This window comes from Liolophura sinensis, chromosome 6 (assembly GCF_032854445.1).
Source record: "Liolophura sinensis isolate JHLJ2023 chromosome 6, CUHK_Ljap_v2, whole genome shotgun sequence".
Classification (NCBI taxonomy): domain Eukaryota; kingdom Metazoa; phylum Mollusca; class Polyplacophora; order Chitonida; family Chitonidae; genus Liolophura; species Liolophura sinensis.
In genome coordinates, this window is record NC_088300.1 from 41299027 (window position 1) to 41323005 (window position 23979).

Consider the following 23979-nt stretch of genomic DNA (forward strand, 5'->3'; position numbering starts at 1 on the left):
GGTACGTTCATCAACTCGTGTATCACGGGAGCATGTATCTGTGTAGCTATACGAGAGAAAACCTAGATCTGGTTCTATAGTAGGCCTATACAATTTCTGCTCATAACCGAATACACGCTTCACTTTTGCACATATGCACATTAGGCCTATAGAGCCTGCATTCAGAAGTAAATAACGCCATACAGATTAATACAGGCATGTGGACCTAATACATTCCACTGCACTATGTGTGGCATATCTATAATGTCCATGGTAAAAGCCTTGCTATAGTTTAACTATAATCCAACAAAGCATGATTATGTTATATTATGGATATTTCAGATATCTCTCGGTCCAGGCACGTCTGTATTCGTGCACTTGCACAAACAGGCACCATTATATACCAATAATGGCCGTAAATTAGAGAGTTTTAATCCGGGTTTGCTGCATGCCGACGTCATACATACATGTATTTATACAGCAGAACAGACCGGGCGGACTTTTTTCTTTTATTATTCTTGTATAGCAATTTGTTCTCATTGAACTTAATTCAGATGCTGCGAAATTTGCTATAAAAAATTGGGAACAGACACTTAAAAGAGGACTGCATGTTTTCGTTTCTGCCACACGTACTATACATCCACACAATATTCCTACTACCCTACAGACCCAATCAACATTCACTCTAATTAACAGCATCCATCCCACTGACAAAATTGAAGAAATCATCTTTGACCATTTACAGAAGAAAGAAAACATTGACTTCTGCAAGTAGTCATATGCAAAATAGGTTAGATGTAGCTTTGGTATGAACTTCGACTTATATTAAATGACTCTTATCGCCACTCGATGCGTCAAAGTAAACATTCGCGTTTACACAAGCTGCACGTGTACAATAAAGCTGATAGCTATCGCGGTACAGTGACCTGCTATCCCTGGAAATTACCAACACCTACTTACAGGCAAGGTGTCCTCAGGGTGTTGGAGAATGGGGAGGTCAGTGGTTCTAGATCTTTGCTTTCCCTTTCACGAGCTCTAAGGTTAGCTGCATGCTTTAGCGATTTTCATTCAATTACATGCCATACAGGCTCTACATATATTTCACAATTATAAAATGTGGAATTATAGAATTTTTGTCTGAAGGAACGGCCAGACCAAAAACCTGCCTACCTACCTGACAAACCAACTAGAGGGGGATAGGAAAGCATATGCGTAACTACATTGTTCATTGGCATCTTCACAAACATACCATCGTGTAGCGAGGCTAGCAATGGTCCCAACATACATGTTCTCCCCACCACATGCAGGTTTAGCATGAAGGTGAAATATATGTAGAGCCTGTATGGCATGCAAATAGTTCCCTGCAAACGCTTTTGCCAGAAGGAGCACAAACCCTTAATGATGAAGGGCTACGGACCAATACACTGCAAATGAGACAGTGAGACCACAAGAGAACCACTGATTTCCAAGTGCTGGCCACATCAGTGAAATATGCTTGAGTATGGCGGAAAACACCAACTAAATAAAATCATACACAGGTGTACTTGGCAATCACTTTGACTACCAAGTGGCAACCTAACAACAGAGAATGGATACGAACATGCTACTTTTAATTTGTAATAAACGATAGAGAATTTCCACTAAGTCACTTTTCTGTTCAAGAATTTCATTTCTTTAGGAATTAAGCTCATTGAGCATTTGGCTTGACATACAGTAATTTGCTTTCAAATACCCCGAGAAGTTCAACAAGAGGTGGAGAGTATATCATCACCTCAACATGTACACTGTCAACTTCAAGTCATGAAAGTAGTAGACTCACACATAACCATCACATATGCCAATATAAAGGACAAATCACCTCTTACGAATCTTTATACAGACAATGAGGAATCAAGAGGTATTCTCTGAACAAACACTGTTTATTGTTCTGATGTGCTATTACTGCTTTAACCATTGAAATACATGCAAAAGTCTACTTCCACCATTCAACTTGCAATCCATGACACATGTATGCTATCTCAAGATCTCATTTGTCAGCCCACCAAACCAAAAGGTTCTACATGATGAAGAGCAGATTCATACCGTGTTATTTTCATAATATAGCTGAAGACTACACTGAAATAACTCAATTCCACAAGATAGCTATACTCGCAGCTTAATAAACACGAGAAACACTGGAGTGCAAGCTCTACTCATGCCCACTGTAGCTGATGAAGATAATAAAGTAACAAACATGGCAAACTGGTGATGAATATTTTACAAATCATTACTTTTTATCTTTTGACTTGTCATCTTTTTTGTTATCGTCTTTTTTGTCTGTGAGGGAGCTCATGGCATTGCGGATAGCCTCACTTTGGGGGTCCACCCCAGGGAGATTACTCAATACACTCTGTAAAAAGGCTGGGTCATTTAGGAAATCTTCCTCTTCAGGCTGAAACAGAAACACAGGACACGTAAATTTAACATACTCGTGACATTTTCAATTATGTGACTGTCAGGTTGATGGATAAAAGAAAATCTGGGTACCTACAGAGAACCAAGGCCCTTTGCCAGCTACGTGCCAAACATCCTGATTTAAAGCCGTAGCCAAACCAGTAAGAGCTACATTCAAGGCTGCAACTGAGTCAATGTCAGATGGATGACATCTGACAGGTGGGGAACTCGTTTAGATCGTTTAGATCGTTTAGACTCCGCAGGTGGGGAATTCCTCTTTTGTTTTTTTTCTTTGTAAATTTTACTCTAGGTTTAAAAAAAGTAGGGATTTTGAAGAAATAAATATGGAGAGGAAAAAAAAATCATCAAAATCCCCAAAAATTTTTTCTGGAGAGTCAGATGAGCAACACCAAAGGAACATGTCTTTCATGATGGCCTAAGGTACAAGACCAATCTCCTGATGTATTTTATTTATTTATTTATTTGACTGGTGTTTTATGCCATACTCAAGAATATTTCACATATACGATGGTGGACAGCATTATGGTGGGAGGCAACCAGGCAGAGCCCAGGGGAAACCCATGACCACCCGCAAGTTGATGACAGACCTTCCCACATACAGCCGTAGAGAAAGCCTGCATTAGCTGGTCTTGAACTTACAGCAACCGCATTGGTGAGAGGCTCCTCGGTCATTATTCCGCACTAGCGCGCTAACCAACTGAGCCACAGAGGTCCCCTATCTCCTGATGCAAGTTTCAACTGCAGGAACTGAGTCTGGATTTCACCATGGCTAAAGAACCGGAAGTCTCTAGCAAGTACAAGTTCAATGCCTCAGAGCAATGTACCAGTTAATACTCAGCAGAATGATAGTGGTGTGTGCACCAATTGCTATCGTTTAGACCTTAAAAACAGTGACAACAGTTTCAATGAAGATTCATGAAGCTGTGACTAAAATGAATCCACAGCTATGCATTTATGTTACTTGATGACTGCCGTGACCCTTCCTTTGTAAATATCCTGACAGACTGTGCACTATAAATGCAGGTGGCCTCCACTAAGGCAGTGAATAACTGTTGTGGTTTACCTTCTTCTCTTCCTTCGGTTTCTTTTCCTCGTCTGTCTCCATAGGAGTGGCTCCACTTGATTCCTCCGCTAGTCATGTTAAACAAGAATACATGTACAAATTAGGGATGATACTAGATCTTTAACTTTATTCAGAATACATCCATTGCATTAGCAGTACAGTTTGGTGGTAAGTCCCAGTAGATCTGTTTATCAAAGGACAACATCAGACATAAACCTGGCTAAAGTGTTAATGCAATTTTTTACAACTGGTTTGACAATATTTGATCGTGTGGTACAACAATGAAACAAATGTCTATGTGAAATTTCAAATCACTGCTGCAACTCTTACACTGTCCTTGAAGCCATAATTCCTCAAAAAACATCGCGCATGCAGGGTTGTTACGTTGGAAGAGGGGAGGTAACTATGTATGGGTTGCCAAAGTTCATTATTCCACATTTGTATCCAAAATGTTTGACATAAATCTCAATTTGAGACCTAAATGTCTGCAAAGTCTGACCAGCAAACCATGTTACTGTGCCTGTGGGTATTCCAGTAGTACCTGGCGTCTGCATGGACATCTGTAAGGCCAAAGCTATCTGCTCTTCCTCGGTCATTTCAGAATAATCTTTGACACCCTCCATCTTCTCTGCCTCTGGGTTCAAGGACATTGCTATAGCTTGTTCCAGAGACTCCTCTTCAACTGTTCCTAAAAACATGACAGACAGGCTTAAGATATTGTGTGTTATTCGTTGCCTACAAGCTATTAATTCTTATGTGGTGTAAATTTCAATAGTTTTGCTATCATACTGTGTGCTTCCAGGAAAGATTTAACAAATTCTTTGACAGAGCTGTATGATGTGACTAACTCAGAGCCCTAACACAGATGACTAACTTTTATTACTACCAAAACATGTTAGAGGAGATGTCAGAAGCTAAAAGTAAACTTAATCAGCAAGAACACCTACACTTTATAAATGATAACTGACGACAGGGCGTGAATCAGACAATGTTAATTTGTCTGCAATGGAATAACAACTCAGACTTATTTATTTCCATTTTTTTCATGCTCTTCAGAATGTACAGCTCTTTACATGACATCTTCATGCTGTACAGCTGTTAAACATGATCTCTAGACTGTACAGCTCTTAGACATTGATCTCTAGACTGTACAGCTCTTAGACACTGATCTCTAGACTGTACAGCTCTTCAAACTTAACAGCTCTCTTCAAATGAAAAGTCCTTAAAATGATCAATATTGCTAATATAAAAGCCCAAAAACAAACTATGCGTGTGGATAATAAATTCAGCTGATTGCATTTTAAACGAATATGTAAAAGAGCTGCATGTTCAACATGGTTTACATTTGCTAACGAGGAATACATACCTCCAGTAGCAGCCGGTGTCGTCTCTGCTGTGGAGGCAGCCACCTTCCTGGCCTCTTCCTCCTGCCGTGCTCGCTGTTCCTCCATCGATACGCGCAGGGCCTGACAACAACAACACTGAAGGTTTAGTTTCTAAAATCAGCCTTGTGGGCTGGTCATTTTTCATCATTTGTTAAATTCTGTTGAAGTCTTCAACAGACATGGCCAGAGGAGCCTTAAAGTCCCAAACTTACAAGCTCATGCAACAGTTGTTATCTTGCACAGAAGTAAGTGTGCGTGCTTGGGGTTTAACGTCGTACTCAACAATTTTTCAGTCATATGACGAGAAAGGAATCATTAGGGTGCATGTACGTGTAATGTGCCTCCTTGTTGCAGGACGGATTTCCACTGCTCTTTTATTTAGTGCTGCTTCACTGAGACGACTTACCGAAGGCAAGTAAGCCGCTCCACCCGAGCCATTATACTGATACGGGTCAACCAGTCGTTGCACTATCCCCTTCATGCTGAACGCCAAGCGAGGAAGTTACAACTTCCTCTTTTAAAGTCTTAGGTGTGACTCGATCAAGGATTGATCCTGGATCTACCGGTCCCGAAGCGGACGCTCTACCAACTGTGCTATCCGGGCTGGTCTGCACAGAAGTAAACCACATTTACATATAGCTACCTACATGTCAGTAACATATATATGGCTCCCTTACCAGTGCTAGTTCTGGATCTTCATTGGGGTCCACACCAAATTCAAAGCTACCTCCCATTCCAGCCACAACTCCTGTGCCATCTTCCCCCATGACCACAGGTGAACTAAGGAGAGCGTCTGACAGCATGGGGCCTGGGGATACTGTGACAAGGTTACTGCTGTAATACACAACACAGATACATTGTCAGACATATAACAGGAGAACGTTCAGAAGAGTTGCAGAAGAGTTCCTTTTTCTGTGTTTTCATATCAGGAATCTCCATTAAACATAGAAACCATACTCCACACGAGGTTTTCGAAAACTAGCACAATTTAGTTTTACCCCTTTTCCCTAGCACTGTGTGTGAGTCCGGAGACAGTTGTTATCACATTAGCAGTTCGCACAACAGTCACTGGCTTTATAAACAAAATGTTTTATGATTTCCTGTATACAGTTTTGCCCAGACCTGATTTACGTGTCGCCAGCGACAGATAAAATTACTGTTTTACCTACCAGCAAAAATCATGTAATCGAATGGTAGACATGTGAAAATTTCCAGTTCTGTGATTGTAAGTGGCTTGCATCTATCTACATGTAGATAAAACCAATTTGTATGACTAAAATCTCATCTGAGGGGACTCAATTAAGTATTAAGTAATTCAGGTATTCATGTTTATTTATTTATTTTTTTTTGATTGGTGTTTTACGCCGCACTCAAGAATATTTCACTTATATGACGGCGGCCAGCATTATGGTGGGTGGAAACCGGGCACAGCCCGGGGGAAACCCACGACCATCCGCAGGTTGCTGGCAGACCTTCCCACTTACGGGCGGAGAGGAAGCCAGCATGAGCAGGACTTGAACTCACAGTGACCGCATTGGTGAGAGGCTCCTGGGTCATTACGCTGCGCTAGCGCGCTAACCGACTGAGCCACGGAGGCCCCTATTCATGTTTACGAAATGGGCGGAGCGGATGTTGACAGTCTGTCAAATTACACCAGAACAAACAAGAAATGGGCGGAGCGGATGTTGACAGTCTGTCAAATTACACCAGAACAAACAAGAAATGGGCGGAGCGGATGTTGACCGTCTGTCAAATTACACTAGAACAAACAAGAAATGGTGCAAACGCATGTGTGTAGGTGTTGCTTTGATCGCAATGAGACATCCTCATCTCGTCTGCTGGAAGGCCTAGTTTATAAGTATGTATTCGTGGTTTGCTAAATTCCGCTACAGCTTTGTTTACAGAGAGCGCTGCAGTTTAAAAATCCAAATTTGACATGACACCCCACATATGTAAAGGTAGTCATGCTTTATCTGCACAGAGTTTTCTCCCAAATTCCCATTTATCACAAAATAACGATAATAAAACAATCAAGCTGTATTATTATGATTATACTGAGGAAAACATGAACTGATGGTGGTAGGAGCATAGACTAACTGCTCACTGAAGCGTCAGCTTGTTTATTACATTCCTGAAATGTTAGTATAAGCCCTAGATCACCCCTTATGCTCTCCCGCGGCGCTCAGTCAGTATCAACGCAATGAATCCTGGGATACACTTTCTAGGGCAAAACTTTAGGTCATTTACCGTATATACACATGATTCAAAAACATGTTGTACAGTCTAAATTTACAAAGGCTGCAGAACACATTTTGGGAATGGTAAACAACTTTGAGAGAGGCTGTTTACTTAAATTACAGATGCTATTAATTGGAAAGTTTATGGGGAATTCACAAAGGTGCAAAAAAGCTAATCTTAGTTTACATATTTATATTTCTTCGAATCGTTGAACTGTTTTAAGAGTTACAATGAGGATTATTTTGCCTAAATGATTTTTTAAATAAACTTTTGACATTCCAGACAAAAATTCTGAAAGTCATCAAGTCTGTCAAGATAATTGATGGATTCAGTCAAGGATTTGTCAGTTTATAAATGTCAAGACCCAAAAGGATACCAGCAAGGTGACTTTACCTTGTCCCTTCTTTCCCATTGATAGTATTGATAAATGTTGTCAACTTGTCTGTGTTCACACCCTGTAAAATACATGGGTAAATTTAACAATTACCAAAGAGAACACATCCACCTGCCACTCTGAAAAAGGCACAACAGTTTTTAATTTGTTGTTAATGTACTTGTTCAATGTAGACATGACGTTCACCAAAGCTTTACACTATCACAATTTTTAACAAAACTGATTTGTTTACATTCAAAAGGTTTTCATATAACTGTGATTGAATGCTCTTCAAACAAACTTAAAACTACGGTCTTACCTCTTCTCCAAAATTGACAACATCCACATTCACTTTTTCTTTCTTCAATTTCTTTGCTAATTTAACCAACTGTAAACAAAAAAGTTGACAATGATGCAAATTTTGCCTTTCCAAATTGTTCAGGAATTTTCATGTATTTGAAGTTGAAGTTGACTAACTTGAAATAAGAAAAAAAGCTGTTCCTGTAACAGACTTGTTGTCACTTTTTGTAATTTATGTATTTCACTTACAGGGCGGTGGCCAGCATTATTGTGGGGGGAAACTGGACATGGGGAAAACCACAACCATCTGCAGGGCTCTGGCAGACCTTCCCACCACTTTTGTTAAGTACATTGAGTAATTAAAGACAAGAAAATACACAAGATGCTATCTACTCACTAATGCTTGTACTCACCTCTTTCTCATCATCCTCTACTGGACTGCCAACAAACACCACAATCCTCAGTTTGTGATTACGACCTTGTCTGTGCTTCAGGGCAAGCTGAGGAAACAAACATCACCAGATAAGGACAAAAATTACAACCCTGGGGTCTATAAGTTACATGCCAGTTGAAGAATTACATGATTTTGTACAGTGACTCTTGCACATTGTGAAAGAGTAATAACATTTGTGCTGCTAAGGCGCAGACCACAGCACGGAATGCTATGTGCTTACTGACAGAGATCATTTCATATGTCTAAATCAAAACCATGCTCTCTTGGAATACCTATAGAGTAAAGTAGATACACATCATGTATGATGCACATAAGAATAATGAAGGTGACATAACTTACATGTGCCACTCGTACAGCTGTTATAAAGGCAATTTCTCCCTTGGGTTGAACTTGATGTAATTTGGAGAGAATTCTTCCAACTTCTGAGGTTAGTGTAGCAAGTACTTCCACACTACAAATTAATATACATTCACAGTTACTCAAGTCTAATTTACTGCAGAATACATTTAACAGTATGACTAATGGGGCAAACACTTTCCTTAACAACAGGAAAAAATAGTGTGCATCACGTAGACCATACCATAAACACTTGTTCATATACATGTTTAACAGTATTTTACATCAAAAATTTATCAAAGCAACTATTATCAGCCTGGGGGGCCTTCGTGGCTCAGTTGGTTAGCGCGCTAGCACAGTGTAATTACCTAGAAGCCTCTCATCAATGTGGTAGCTGTAAGTTCAAGACAGCTCATGCTGACTTCCCCTCCAGCCATACGTGAGAAGGTCTGCAGCAAACCTGTGGATGGTTGTGGGTTTCCCCAGGGCTGTGCCCAGTTTGCTCCCAAAATAATGCTGGCTGCCATGGTACAAGTGAAATACTCTTGAGTACAGCATAAAACACCAATCAAATAAATAAATAAATAAATTATCAGCCAAATATCAGCTTTTAAGACTTCTACTGAAATGATTAGTGGTATAGCTCCAACTGCTACATTGTCATCAGAGTACTCATCAATACAGGTTACATTACCTGGACATCACTACCAAACCAACATTATTTTCTGGATTTGACCTCGCCTTTGAATGACACACAAGACTGACTGCATCTTGCTGAGCTTGGAGCCGTGTTGGAATGAAGTCTCCATTTCTCATGTAATCGCTGTTGTCCACACTGCAAAAAAAAAAAAAAAAAAAAAAGCGGCAGCATTATTTTTTGATACATACTCATCCTTTTCATATCACGTCAAGACTGAATACATGCGGACTTAAGAGAACCACTTTAGAGCATGATATGTACCACATCACAGAATTACCAGAATTATCATCAAAACGTCCAGCTTCTGTAACACACTGTAGGTTACAATAGTAAGGTTTTAGCTTACATGACATTTGTGACGGCCCAAAAATACAACAGCTACCAATAGTCCATGAACTTTCTATTTCTCCTCTGCAGATGTCTGACAGAGCTATGTACTTTGGCTTGGTTAAGTCCAACAGGCTACATGTGGGAGAAAAATGCCCTAGACTGAGTTTTTATGTTGACAGCTTGACAGCATTTTGTGACTAACTTTCGTGCCACAGATTCTGTGATGAGCATAATGGTACATGTATGCTGCTGTTCCAGTCAGAAGTTGCGCCATTTTGCACAATTTTAGAATTTCCAGGTTTATGATGCATGTGACGTAAGCAGTTCATGTACACAAAAGTAAAAGTGAAAGCATGAACGGAGGAGAGGTGCTGAATACTTTGTTCCTCAAAATACTGTCCAAAATGGACTTGCCAGGGAAAAAGAAGACTGCAGAAAAGAAGAGAATAAAACAGACTAGCGTTTGAACTTTGGTGAAACAAGGACAAAGTGAGTAATTTATGGTTGGCAACATTGTTTGAAAACTCTCACATCGACTTCTGACTAGAACTGAGGGATGTCTACTGGCTTATTACAATATCTGCTATATTCAAGTCAGAAAAATTGGACTAGTTAACAGCATGCTCAGATTCTGATATCAGAGTCTGTGTTTTCTGTATTTATTGTAATCAATACTAGTCATACATAAGAACTAGGAACATATCTCAGTACGATTGTTTTTAACTATAAATTTCTAACTATTTTCCTATCTGACCCCCATGTTCATTTCATAGTTCTGTGCATCTGGATTCCTTACACGGAGCAGGATGTGATAAATAACATGGCGTTAAATGGACGAAATGGCGATTTTGCAGATTCCTAAGTTCAAAGCACCACAGAATACTGAACTTATCACATTTTAAGGCTAAACACATTCTGATTACATTTCCAGAAAGAATTTCTACCTTAAAATCTTTACTAGTCATATTCTGATGCTGAAAGTTCTTTAACGCCTAGCCCTGGATGACTACTCTCACAGGACCTCGCGTAGTCATGGACAGCTCCCATCCAACTCTGATCGAACCATCGTAACATTTCCGAAAAGAGTTTATTTTTCATCTCCCAGGCCCATCCACTTACTCCTGTACAACTCACTTTCTCGGTGCATTTGAATCTCTAATACCATCATCTGAATTTACTATCCATACCAATGGAACTAATTCACTCACTGCCTTATGGTCACACTAATTACTAGCACTTCGGTGGTACCGCGAGACAGCCATTTTAAAATCTCACCTGACCTACCTTCTGGATATAAAATGCAAATGAGTTTTGACATTGAAATTCTCTAAAAAGTATTTTATTTCCCATGCCATTTGCAAGAACAACTTCAATCTCTCTAATTTAAACCAAAAAGGCATAAACATGAACATGTTTAAGTGCAGGTAAGTTAGAGTGCTGTCAGCACAGTCTTCACTGAAATCGGACCTATGGAGTTGGAGTGCGCAGATGTGTGGTGATTTGTTTGAGAGGTGGTGATGTATTCAGTGTTACGATGGATGTCAAAATATTAAAATAGCACACCGAGTCCATCTAAAAGTCCACAGTTAGCTTTTTACCTCGTAATCGATTTTAAACAATATTTTGACGAAGTCTTCAACAACTCTTCCCCGTTTACATCACCTTTCATTTTTACCTACATGCTGCACTTTACATCATCTGACTCATAATTCAGGAAATCCATACGCCTAGCAGCCTAACGGGTTGGCATGTGGACATTAACTGTCACTTCATGCTGGCGTTGTTGTTGTTATCGTGCTTAGTCATGGGCTACACACAGCCAGTTTCCTTTGTTCCCTGGCACACACATTCAAATTAACCACCTCCAAGACTAACTACATAAAATATTATTTTTCTTTTTGTAACATCCTACATAAATTGTGTCAAGGATTGCTTTGTAAAAAGTCACTTTTAAATCACATACCAGACCATAGTACTTTCCAGCACCATCTTGAAAATTTGTTTAGGTTCGGGCAGATAGAAATATATTTAAATGATAGGCCAAAATATGACTTCGTGCAAAATTGGCTTACATGATATTTACATCAATTTTATTCGAAAAAAAATTATTTTATATTTTTTTCCTGCAAATAGCAACAAAACGTATGCTATAAAAAAAAAAAAAGAACGCCCCCATGTTTTAAGGGAGATAAGTTACATGGTTAAATAGTTACATAATCTCATCCATTAAGTTGTCTCCCTTGTTTAGCGCCTTCTGAAATCGATAGCATCCTGACAAGAACTACACATGTATATACGAAAGTAAACTACTGGTACGTTTCTTTCTTTGTTTTTCTTTTCTTTTGAGAAAATTTACAAACTCAGTGGAAATCCTACACCTGCAGGCATGAGTAAAGATTTTCAACTCAGTGTAAAGGTTTTCTCCTCATGGTAAAAGTTTTCTCCTCGGTGGAGTGACTATGGTTGGGTGGGAATTAAAACGTTTTCTTATCATATGCGGTATGTAAATTAGGCTTGGACTAGCCAATTAAAATGGCGCAAACGGACTCTTAAAAACTACACAATTTGAGCCCCCCCCCACCCCCCAATAAAAAAAAAAAAACATTTCTGAGACGTTTTCAGAGAAGTCAAGTTGTGGTTTTCACGTAAGTGCCAAAGAAAAAAAAAACAAACAAAAAGAAAAACTGTTTAGCTTTGTGTAATACAGCATGAAACTTTACTATGGATTAGCGCTGGAACAGGTGTCAAGCGTGCAACAGCGTACCATTTCTGTCCTACCATTTCTACTACCAGCATCATTTATTTGATTTATTGGATTGGTGTTTTACGTCGTACTCAAGCATATTTCACTTGTACGAAGGCAACCAGCATTATGTTGGAAACCGGGCAGAGCGCCGAGGAAACCCGCAGGTTACTGGAAGACCTTCCCAATTAGGACTGGAGAGGAAGCCAGCACGAGCTGGACTGGCGGTCTCACGGCGCCAGTATTGGTGAGAGGTGCGATCAGCTGAGTGATGAGCGACTCTCGGAATGACCGCTACATAAGCACAGAATATGTAAGCTTTTCGTGACATGCCCTCTTTCCATTCAATCAATAAATCAACCGAATCAGAAAGGAAATCAGCCTAAAAGATCTCCAGAAGAAAACACAAAACAATAAAAGAAAAAAACACACACACACAAAAACAATGCTTTATTAATAAGTCATTGGCTATCAATCTACCAACCATTATTCTAAGTCTCAATCCCATGGCCAAGCGCCGACAGCGGGAGTGGTATGGGTGGTGTTCTTCTGACAGGTTTTACAACAGGCCAGTGCGAAGTCCGGCACTGTGCAAAGACCGGAAGTTTTTACCTCGTCACATCCCTCCTCCACGTCTGCGCACAGCGGACACGAGGCAACACAGCAGTTTTCGCGGACAAAGGTATTGTTACACTGATGAGCTTTCTTAGCCACAGCGCACAGCTTTGGTGTTCTGTCAACACAGATACTGGGTTCTATGTACTTCACAGTAGCTGTGGAAACAAAATATAAACAACATAGCTTGACATAGGTTGATGCATGGCTCTTAGCGCCACGTAGTAAATTTCATCAACATTAAACTTTCACAATACTCTTGTTAAGCAAGCCATTTGTTTTTGAATAATTATGATGCCACTCGAGGCAATGAATTAATTCTCGGCGTCGAAAACTTTTTTTTGTCTGTTTTAGTTTATCATTATGAGTTAGAATAAATAGTCTGCATTTTGTTTTCATGGATATGCATGCCCCACAGTCCGCAGTTGTGTACTGTGCACGGTAGCGAATATCATTGATTTTACAGACAGCTGAATATATAGGTGTAATGTGAACAACTGCCGTCAGCTTCTAAATTTAGCTTGCCACTGTTTACATATGCTGATTTCAGGGCCTGCTGTCTGCCTCTGCCTTAGAATGTTCCAGAATACGCTCAGTTCGGGGCCTGTTTGTTTACAAGAAGTGTTCAAGAATTTTCTTATTCTAGAAAATTCCACCAGTCTATATAAGACCTATGAAAGCAGGTCAAAGGAGGAGAAAGGAAAATTATTGAGAGTTTTGGATGCTTTCGCTGTGTGTTACTTTAGTAGGCCTTTTGTGCTGAATTTTGGTGTCTTTATAGCCTCTGGCTTTGTTATATCATATCTCCACCGAGCACTTGTTCAGTTTGAACTTGTATATTTAATTTTTGCTCTTGTGTACACAGTGCTTATTAGTACACGGACCCTGTCTGTGGAATTTTGTGTATATTTCGTGATATACTCAGTTATACTGTGGATTTTCCCTCTTGTGAATATTGCCTCTGTACATTTTTAAGCATTGTGGAGTATATGCGTCCGTTTGGACTTGACACCGTTGTACATGTAAGTACTTTAGTATTTGTATAAGTCTTGTTATCTGTTCTTGTTAAACCTAATAAATTGTTGTAAAATAAAATCTGCTGGTTTTGGTTACTTTTTTGTGCGGCTAAACTGTCGTGTATTTCGAACAAGCCATCTCTTTATAATACAGACAGTTTGGGTCGTAACAATAGGCGACAAGTTAAAATGAAAGAAAGCAAAAGTATCAAGTAAGATTCATCATACAGACAACTGAAAACTAGGAGTAAAAATACTTTATTTTTTTTTTTTCAGATTTCTTTGGAGAGTGTTGAAAGGCTTTCAAATATTTGAATTCTATTGTTGGCTTTATAAGCCATACTGACAGTATCAAGGAACTCTGACGTCACACCGCCTTTATTTCCTGACGTTCACCAGAAAGAAGGAATTTTTGGGAACATTATTTCAGTAATCTTTTACTCTTGGGTAAGTTGAGTAATTCCAACATTCACTGTCGCGATTAGAGTTGAAAAAATCTCCCTGTGACGTCTTTTTTTTTTGTATTCCGATACTCTGATAGAATGATCCATAAAGCCGACCACAGAGTTCAAATGGTTTACCATCTTTATCTCTTTTCACGAAAATGTGCAAAAATGAAATAAATGAAAGTATCCTTATGTTTGGTTTTAAGTGATGTATTTAGTAATGCATACTTTTTAGATGCCTTTTCCTGTAAGAGTCGCAGATCATAACGTGGACCTGGGTGACCATTGCGAACAATTGCTGGGCAATATGCTACGCCTCATGTACTTGTATTGATGAACCACCTGTTTTGTTTTATGTTCCTCATGTAAGCCCTATATGCAGATACTTTTCATTATCCTGAAGGCTTATAGGTTTTGAGTTGAGGCATACAGTCAGTGGGGTAGGTCTACCTTTTCATGTGCAGTCTGGATTAACCAGTGTTGATCTCTTGTAATATAAGAGTAGGCATACTAGGTTACCAGTTTGTCGACTAATCAGGAATGGCCAGATTTGACCCGAATCATTTCAGGCGGGATACGTTCCTTGTTACTGCCAAGTCGTGCAAGAAAGGCAGTGACCGCATTGGGTTTGTCTTACATCTGCTAAATATGCCTACAACTGAAAGAAAATAAATCTAAGGTTAGGTTTTCCTTACTTCCGTCTAGACGGTCCACGAGAAACCCGGATGTCAGCCTGTTGATGGCTAAACACAGCAAGGACGCGAACACGATCACTAAAACAGGGGACAATTTGGTGGTCGCCATATTCAAAGAAACCAAATGCGAAGATAACAGCGGGTTGAGTTCGCACGCTCTGATAAAGTACATTAACAGCCTAAAGTTAGAAAGTAAATTTTTGGGACTTCGAAATCTAAATAAAATGCAGGCGTAGATAAGTGGTGAATGTAGGTTATATCATGAGTAGGGACACAGACATGGCTTGTGTAGTGAGGTCCTGGCTAGGTGTGTGGACAGTACTTATCCGTCATATTTTCAACCAGATTGCACAGAGCAACAATGCAGTAATTCTAGACCAGTGGCGTCTAATGTATTGCAATTAACATCGATACAAATCTCCGTGACTCAGGTGGTTAGCGCGTTAGCGCAGCGTAATGACCCAAGCCTCTCACCAATGCGGTCGCTGTGAGTTCAAGTACAGCTCAGGCTGGCTTTCTCTCCAGCTGTATGTGGGAAGGTCTGCCAGCAACCTTGTAACTTGCCACTATTTAAGCATTTACATAAACATCTGGAATAAAAACCTGAGATGGCTTGACCAGAGATCGTATTTCATCGCATACGTGTGACCATTTGTCAGATGCCACACTGTCGTCGTTGCTCTGGTTTTGATTAAGAGAATGCACAAAATGATAAAGAAAATAAATGTTTAACTCAGTACTCGAGAATGTTTCACTTGTACAACGGTCAATTTTATGGGTGGATGAAGCCAGAGTGCCTTAAACAAACCATCCACCGCACCTCCAACCAGGAGAAGCTTCCAATTTATTTCTGTCCTATAGTAAACACCTATTTTAATCCTATTTATTGACATTTCCGTATTAATTATGTAGTGCTATTCGAGTTGGGCTTCGTACAGTTGTCCTTACCAAAACAATCTGGCCACAAAGTCTTCTTCCTTGTCTCTCTGAATTTTTAATGCTGTTTCACTGTGTCTTTGGCATATGTCCCTTTGGTCTCTTCTAATGATATTCTAACGACCTCGCCATATGTCCCTTTGGTCTCCTCTAATGATATTCTAACGACCTCGCCATATGTCGCTTTGGTCTCTGCTAATGATACGATAACGACTTTGGACTGTTTGAAGGCAGGTCTTCGTCACGATAAGGTGAATTATTCTGTTCGGAACCATTGGTGCTGTTCAGATGGCTATCATTTATTAGTGAAAAAATGAACAGCTATAAATCTGATAAATGTGTCGAGGTGTTTCTATGGTAAATGTGATCAAGTACGATTTGGAAGTATAGATTTATTTATTTTATTGGTGTTTTACGTCGATGTTGCGGAGGGAAACCGGATAGAGCCTGGGGGAAACCCACAACCATCCACAGGAGACCTTCCCGATCACGTATATGTAATCTGGAAGTAAGATTCCCTTGATTTATCGGATAAGTGCTTACGTTACACACGCACAGTTGTGGTCATTTTGTGGACCTGGATTAAACGGGTCCACAGATAAAATTTACCACATTTGTGTTCCACGATGTTCCCAACGTGGCTATAACAAAAATTATTTCAGTCGGAGCTCGACCCTGGCAGCGAACTCACGACGTGGATGGCCATACTTAATGTGTTTGTTTTTCCTCCGCTTTTAGACGATATGTCTATAATTTTAACTAGTCAGGGACCCTGACGATGCAGTTTTATATCTTCGAGATCCGACAAGCATACATTTCTCAGGTAATCTTTAAGGTGAACAAACCTATAATGCGGAGTAACTAGCTTATGGGAATGTGTATAGGCCTATGTACAAATCTGGACAAAAGGAAAATTAATGCGGAGTAACTAGCTTATACGAATGTGTATAGGCCTATGTACAAATCTGGACAAAAGTAAAATTAGTGCGGAGAATTAGTCAAGGACACTGACTAAGTACATGTAGACCTGATGTTCTACTGACTAAGTACATGTAGACCTGATGTTCTACTGACTAAGTACATGTAGACCTGATGTTCTACTGACTAAGTACATGTAGACCTGATATTCTACTGACTAAGTACATGTAGACCTGATGTTCTACAGACTAAGTACATGTAGACCTGATATTCTACTGACTAAGTACATGCATACTGATGTTCTACTGACTAAGTACATGAAGACCTGATATTCTACTGACTAAGTACATGTAGACCTGATATTCTACTGACTAAGTACATGTAGACCTGATACCCTACTGACTAAGTACATGTAGACCTGATATCCTACTGACTAAGTACATGTAGACCTGATATCAGACTCGTAAAGTACATGTAGACATGATGTTTTACTGACTAAGCACATGTTGACCTGATATCGTACTGACTAAAGTACATGTAAACCTGATATCATACTGATTAAGCACGTGTAGACCTGATATCAAACTCACTTAGCACATGTAGACCTGATATCATACTGACTAAGCACATGTAGACCTGATATCATAACGACTAAGCACGTGTAGACCTGATATCAAACTCACTTAGCACATGTAGATTTGATATCATACTGACTTAGCACTTGTGGACCTGATATCATACTGACTAAGCACGTGTAGACCTGATATCATACTGACTAAGCACATGTAGACTTGATATCATACTGACTAACCACGTGTAGACCCGATACCATACTGGCTAAGCACACGGAGACCTGATATCATACTGACTAAGCACATGTAGACTTGATATCATACTGACTAAGCACGTGTAGACTTGACATCATACTGACTAAGCACATGTAGACTTGACATCATACTGACTAAGCACATGTAGACCTGATATCATACTGACTAACCACATGTAGACCTGATATCATACTGACTAACCACGTGTAGACCTGATATCATACTGACTAAGCACGTGTAGACCCGATATCATACTGGCTAAGCACACGGAGACCTGATATCATACTGACTAAGCACATGTAGACTTGATATCATACTGACTAAGCACATGTAGAGTTGACATCATACTGACTAAGCACATGTAGACCTGATATCATACTGACTAACCACGTGTAGACCTGATATCATACTGACTAACCATGTGTAGACCTGATATCATACTGACTAAGCACATGTAGACTTGATATCATACTGACTAAGGACGTGTAGGCCCGATATCATACTGGCTAAGCACACGGAGACCTGATATCATACTGACTAAGCACATGTAGACTTGATATCATACTGACTAAGCACGGGTAGGCTTGACATCATACTGACTAAGCACATGTAGGCTTGATATCATACTGACCAACCACGTGTAGACCTGATGTCATACTGACTAACCACGTGTAGACCTGATATCATACTGACTTAGCACATGTAGACTTGATATCATACTGACTAAGGACGTGTAGGCCCGATATCATACTGGCTAAGCACACGGAGACCTGATATCATACTGACTAAGCACATGTAGACTTGATATCATACTGACTAAGCACATGTAGACTTGATATCATACTGACTAAGCACGTGTAGACTTGACATCATACTGACTAAGCACATGTAGACCTGATATCATACTGACTAAGCACATGTAGACCTGATATCATACTGACTAAGCACATGTAGACCTGATATCATACTGACTAAGCACGTGGAGACCTGATATCACACTGACTAAGCACATGGAAACCTGAAATCATACTGACTAAGCACGTGGAGACCTGGTATCACACTGACTAAGCACATGGAAACCTGAAATCATACTGACTAAGCACGTGGAGACCTGATATACTGACTAAGCACATGTAGAGTTGATATCATACTGACTAAGCACGTGTAGACCTGATAACTTTCTGACTAAAAGGAAACATGGAGCAAACATGACACACCGAACCGGTTCACACAAACTCATGTTTCGGGAAAATATGGAGCAAACATCACACGCTGAACCGGTCCACACAAACCCATTTTGTGGAACCATACATGTCTGTCGAAAAAACATGGAGCAAACATCACACACTGAACCGGTCCACACAAACCCATTTTGTGGAACCATACATGTCTGTCGAAAAAACATGGAGCAAACATCACACACTGAACCGGTCCACACAAACCCATATTGTGGAACCATACATGTCTGTCGAAAAAACATGGACCAAACATCACACACTGAACCGGTCCACACAAACCCATTTTGTGGGACCATACATGTCTGTCGAAAAAACATGGAGCAAACATCACACACTGAACCGGTTCACACAAACCCATGTTGTGGGACCATACATGTCTGTTGAAAAAACATGGAGCAAACATCACACACTGAACCCGTCTACACGAACCCCATGTTGTGGGACAACACATGTCTGTCGAAAAAACATTGAGCAAACATCACACACTGAACCGGTCACACAAACCCATGTTGTGGGACCATACATGTCTGACGGGAAAACATGGAGCAAACATCACACACTGAACCGGTCACACAAACCCATATTGTGGAACCATACATGTCTGTCGAAAAGACATGGAGCAAACATCACACACTGAACCGGTCCACACAAACCCATATTGTGGAACCATACATGTTTGTCGGGAAAACATGGAGCAAACATCACACACTGAACCGGTCCACCACAAACCCATACTGTGGAACCATACCTGTGGAACCATACATTTCTGTCGAAAAAACATGGAGCACACATCACACACTGAACCGGTCACACAAACCCATGTTGTTGCGGTAAGAAAAATTTTATTTCCGAGAGCTGACAACCGCTTACAGTCAAAGCGGTACAAACTGACATCTGCACAAGAGATTTCCGCATGTTTGATGACCCTGTCATCACACTTTAGAGTTGTGGCAGCACCTACTCTATTGACCCTCCTGCGAATGTTCTCAACAGCTTTCTGGTTGTTAGGTCCAAACCAGAACAAACGAGGAAATATATCAGACCATACTGAAACATAATGTGGCATCAATGCTGCAAAATACATGAGATCCTGTTGAATGGGCCTGCATAGGTCTTCACATTTCATACCAATAAAATCATTTGAACCCAATAGTTAAATAAAATACCCCGGGCGCTGGATACCGTAACTTCTGCTTTACCGTCGGTCTCGAAGAATTCCACTTCCTACCCCGATCACCAAGCCTGACAAGACGGAACCCCATTTTGAATCCCAATTTATGTCCTTGTAAGCAAGCCGCTCGTTGTGCCCTTATACACTTATGATTACCCGACCATCCAAACATCTAATCAATAAAATAAGAGAAGGAAAAGAAATGGTTACACAACACATGAAAAATAGGGACGCGCAACTCTACGGTGCGGGGATAGCTTATAGGATGTTTATAAGACACTGTTAATACATGGAGTCATGCCCGTTGTCAGACTGACCGTGTTTATCCGGTCGGTAGACTCTCCACCCTTGGCCGCTAACGCAGCTGGCCCTATTCAGCACAAAACTGATATTGTTTCAACTTAGATCCCTCAATATAACCAAAAGTATAATAACATGTAACAACCAATAATTAAATTCAATCCTTGAGTTATACGCAATGCGCGGGATTTTCCTGTTTAATCTGTTTTTCAACATCTGATCACAAAATGAGGCATTTGCCACCATTTATATCGAGAATAAAAATGTCACTTAAGTGCCTGTTTTGAGGAAATTTAGTTGCAGGCACTAGTTCACCGACACGAAAGGAGCCGAAAAAGGTGACTGAAAATACTGCTTAAGTGCCGAAGCTTCATATGACAAGGAGCACACCTTACCCAAAGCACGAGGGAGCCTTATTAATATATCTGGTGTTATCGGTGCTCTGTCATCCACCCGAAGTTTTAATCTTTTCATGTCTTCTAACATTCAGAGTAATATCGGTCACCCCTAACATCTTGTGTTGGTGACCATTACCTGATAAGTATGATTCAACCATATATGCGGCTTTACCCCAGTCCTTCCTGTTCACTTACATACGTGACTAAGTGCTCAACAGGGATCAGCCAATCACTACCGAAACTGAATTCTATTCTGAATTTTTGAAGCGAGGACAAAGCATTGGCACAGACCAGTCTTGTGTTTTGGCAGGTGCCCGCAACAATAAGTCTCTGGGCTCGCTTTCGAAGACCTGCTTGAGCTCGGGAGATAGATTTTTTAGCAACCATACGATAACGACTGCCTGTGTATCTAAGGGGAAGACCTTTTTAAAGCCTGATATAATCTCCTGGCTACTATTTGATTTGGGTACTTTGCATGCAAGTTATAAAGATGCGGGAGCTGGATTGCGGACATTCCTAAACTGAAAATTTCCTCCCCTTTTGTTTCCATTGATTGCCCTGATATTTTTTCATGAGGGTTGAAAAGATTTACAATTAACAGTGGAATGGTCCCCAGAACACTTGAACATGAGTGACAATAACGACAGTTATACCATATGCACCTGCATTGTTAAATGCATGACATGATTTATTAAATCCAACGCCAGGCTGGGAGATTTGTAGCTTCTTAGCAGGTGGCGCAGAATGTACGGACTTTACAGATGTGAAAGACCATTAACCACAATTCAGAATTAATAACAGCCGAAGAGTTCTCAGGGTATAACGCTTGTCTGGTTCGAAATTGTTCATCCTAAATGCGCCAGCCAAAACCACCAAAATTGGCCACTGCAAACCTGATTGTTTCCATGTATTTAAGGAATTTAGTACAACGGGTTTGATACTTGGAAAGACACATCCCAGCAAAGACGAGAAAGGCGTTAGTCCATGATTCAATGTTAGTGACCTTAGCTCTGACTAAGTGAGGTCTGGCTTTTATTTGACCACTCTCAGATACAAATATAGGCGTAGATGAGCACAAATCCATCAATTCAGCATTCACTTTAAGCAGTAGCGCAAGATTTATGTCATCATTTTCTCATATTTTCTCTTTCCAAGATACAGGAACATGAGCGTAATTAGCAGGTTCGGCATATCATGGGGTGGCCAAGCCATTTGAACAGTAATTAGCAGGTTAGGCATATCATAGGGTGTCCAAGCCATCTGAACCAGAATTTGGTAGGCTAGGCATATCATAGGGTGTCCAAGCCATCTGAACCAGTAATTAGTAGGCCAGGCATATCATAGGGTGGCAAGCCATCTGAACCAGTATTTAGCAGGTTAGGCAAATCATAAGGTGCGGTATTTATCATACTAGTAAACAACGTCGAGGGAGACTGAGATGAAGACAAGGTGTATTATCACTTATCGACCTACCAATAAAACACGCAACATGTTCTCAGCTGTATTAAAGGGTGAATTGATAGGACCCCATATCTGTGGGATTAACTAGTTAAGTACACAATCACAGTCAAAGTTATATCATTTGTACTCAAGAGGAGATAAGTGGCAAAGGGAAACAGCTATTTCAAACAAGGGGCAATGATCAAAAACAAGGGGCAGATAATCATAACAAATGGCTGATAATTAAAATAAAAGGGGAGATAACCTACTCTATAAGCAGACAATACAGAATAAATGGCCTTATCAAAGAGGTGATAAACCATATTACTAAGGGACCCAAACCTCTTTTAGAACACATAAGAACATCTTTTGCGTTGTTTGCAACAGAGCACAATTAGATATGAATTTGACACGCGAGGAATACAGGCACCTGAATTACCCTTTCCTCTTACTGTTCTGTTGAACGTCGGTGCTGTTGAAGATGATAGGACAGATGACGCAGAGATATGTGGAAACAAAAAAAACAAACAAAACCAAAGACCCCCCCCCCCAAACCAACCCCAAAACAAAACAACAACAAGAACAAAAACAGGCATTTGACCCGTTTGTGGTAAGTATTGTTGATAATATTTAAATGCAAGATTTATAAAAGCACAAATCATGCTATGTTAACACTGCAAAGCCAAGCTGAGAGGTTCGTAATCCTGCGATATTGCTCCGTAAGGAGGCAGTATACGGCAGTTCTGTAAGAATGGTTTTAACATTTGACTTACAGGTAATAACAATGCTGCTTTCCGGTTGATTTAATAACAGTGCACAAATAGAAACGGATAATTTTCTATATTTACAGATGTCGCCAAATTGTTTGTGCTGACAGAAGAGTACTGGTGGATAAAACATGTGAAGATATTTACGTGTCTGTCGGTTTCATCGGGTTTACTTTGGACATGATTTTGGAACCTGTTATTTCCGTAAAAGAGTTTCCTTATTCATCTGTACATAGGCACAATACAGAGAATTTGTCATAAACAGCTCTACAGACATTGATGACCTTTTCATCCCATGACAAACCATTTCTTTATTTAGTAAGGTTAAAGGGGTTTTCGTTGTCAAAGCACACATTGGAATATCGGTAAATACAAGCCAAAGTTTAACAAACGCTGAGCATGTTGTGTTCTTAGTCTTAACTTTTAACGGCACAAATATCACCTTCGGATGTGTGCCTGTATTTTGTACTGAGTTTATTGTTCTTCCCGGGAGTCATTTTTAGCATTCCATGGAAAATTTTATTCTCTTCCACGAATCAACCATTTTGAAAGTTTAATTTACATTGATTTCCTGCGATGGCCTTTTGTGGAATGTAATTTTACTAATTTAACAACTTTACATTCGATTCACTCACCGCTCAGCTGCAATCTGAGAATTATTCTTTTCATCTCAAACCCAACACCTACCGAAAATGTTATGGGATTTTGAGGATTTACTTAGGTGTTATCACCAATGTCAGCAACGTTTTGCTAAGCCATGAAAAGAGATTGAAGAGAATGCCCTTCTATCGATCGTGTCACTGGCCTATATAAGCCTGTCCCTCCTTGGTTTTTTCCTCATCTTTCTCACATACAGC

At 40.1% G+C, this 23979-nt stretch overlaps 1 protein-coding gene across 1 annotated transcript; it reads right to left on the minus strand.

Moving 5' to 3' along the window:
* Window positions 1-1877: 1877 nt before the first annotated feature.
* On the minus strand, window positions 1878-11608 carry LOC135468063 (26S proteasome non-ATPase regulatory subunit 4-like). Its single transcript, XM_064746092.1, has 11 exons — window positions 11576-11608; window positions 9277-9417; window positions 8586-8697; window positions 8206-8292; window positions 7812-7880; window positions 7513-7574; window positions 5559-5715; window positions 4863-4962; window positions 4038-4184; window positions 3497-3564; window positions 1878-2410 (listed from the first exon to the last, which is right to left on the minus strand). Exons 1-11 carry the CDS (start codon window positions 11599-11601, stop codon window positions 2246-2248), a joined length of 1134 nt encoding a protein of 377 aa, XP_064602162.1. The 5' UTR covers window positions 11602-11608; the 3' UTR covers window positions 1878-2245.
* Between the last annotated feature and the right edge of the window lie 12371 nt (window positions 11609-23979).